The sequence below is a fragment of the Pelophylax lessonae genome, assembly GCF_965119305.1.
Source record: "Pelophylax lessonae genome assembly, chromosome: 8".
Taxonomy (NCBI): domain Eukaryota; kingdom Metazoa; phylum Chordata; class Amphibia; order Anura; family Ranidae; genus Pelophylax; species Pelophylax lessonae.
This window is the reverse complement of record NC_138775.1, coordinates 139855541-139856704: the sequence shown is the minus strand read 5'-3', so window position 1 is coordinate 139856704 and position 1164 is coordinate 139855541. Positions and strand designations below refer to the sequence as shown.

At 36.4% G+C, this 1164-nt stretch overlaps 1 protein-coding gene across 1 annotated transcript; it reads left to right on the top strand.

The window, feature by feature from the left end:
• Window positions 1-272: 272 nt before the first annotated feature.
• FHIT (fragile histidine triad diadenosine triphosphatase) lies at window positions 273-796 on the top strand. Its single transcript, XM_082266125.1, has one exon. The coding sequence runs from the start codon at window positions 348-350 to the stop codon at window positions 792-794; it is 447 nt and encodes a 148-aa protein (XP_082122251.1). The 5' UTR covers window positions 273-347; the 3' UTR covers window positions 795-796.
• The last annotated feature ends 368 nt before the right edge of the window (window positions 797-1164 follow it).

Genomic DNA, 1164 nt, shown 5'->3' with positions numbered 1-1164 from the left:
ACAAACATTTTCTACAAATTGGAAAAGCGTCAACATCTGCTAGCAGTAATAATTGTGTTCTGCCCACCCCCGCCACCACTCACTCCACCTGTGGTGGAAAGAAAGAAATTCAAATAATCTACGGGCTGCCATAAGAAACGATGCAATGTAAGATGCGTGACATTGCTGATTTGTGCATTTGTAAAGAAAAAAAAAAAGGTTTACCTTCATTTTTATGATTTTAAATATATCTGCTAATAATTCTTTGTTTTGCAGATTGAATTGCTAAATTAATTGTGATTCTGGAAACATCAACTGAGCTTCATCACCACATTGCAAAAAGGATACACTTGAAAAATAGAAATATAATGTCCTTGGGGTTTGGTAAACATCTCATTAAACCATCAGTTATCTTCCTTAAGACTGAATTGTCCTTTGCCTTTGTGAATCGAAAGCCAGTGGTACCTGGACATGTTCTGGTTTGTCCGCTACGACCTGCAGAACGATTTAGGGACCTGTGGCCTGAAGAAGTTAGTGACCTTTTTAACTCTGTACAAAGAGTTTCGAATGTCGTGGAGACCCACTTTGGTGGCACCTCATTAACCATTTCTATCCAGGATGGTCCAGATGCCGGACAGACTGTCAGTCATGTTCATGTGCACATTCTACCCAGAAAACCTGGAGATTTTGAAAGAAATGATAAAGTTTATGAAATTTTGCAAGAACATGACAAGGAAAGAGAGGACTGCCCAGACAAATGGAGAACAGAAGAAGACATGGAAAGAGAGGCTGCATCACTTAGAAAATATTTTTAAGCCTTTTTGGCATAGTCATGTTCTAAAGTAGAAAACCGTGAGAAAGGTGGTGGTGGGAAAGGTTGATTTACTTTTAAAAAAAAAAATGGTGTAGCACTTCATGTATCAATATTATAAAAGCATGTGCAAAGCAAAATTTTGAAATAAAATAGTGAAACACTTTGTCCCATACCCGCTCTTAATGTGCCAATCTCACTATAATGTATGTGTGCAACCATAATTATAAACGCATGTGCAAACCAAAATATGAAAATAAAATTGTGAAATACTTAATCCCACACTCTGTGTGTTCTTTTTTGCAGCTGTGAAAGAATGCTATAAAGTGAGAATGCCTTCAAAAAATATATTGTAATTATTTCTATCATTTTAC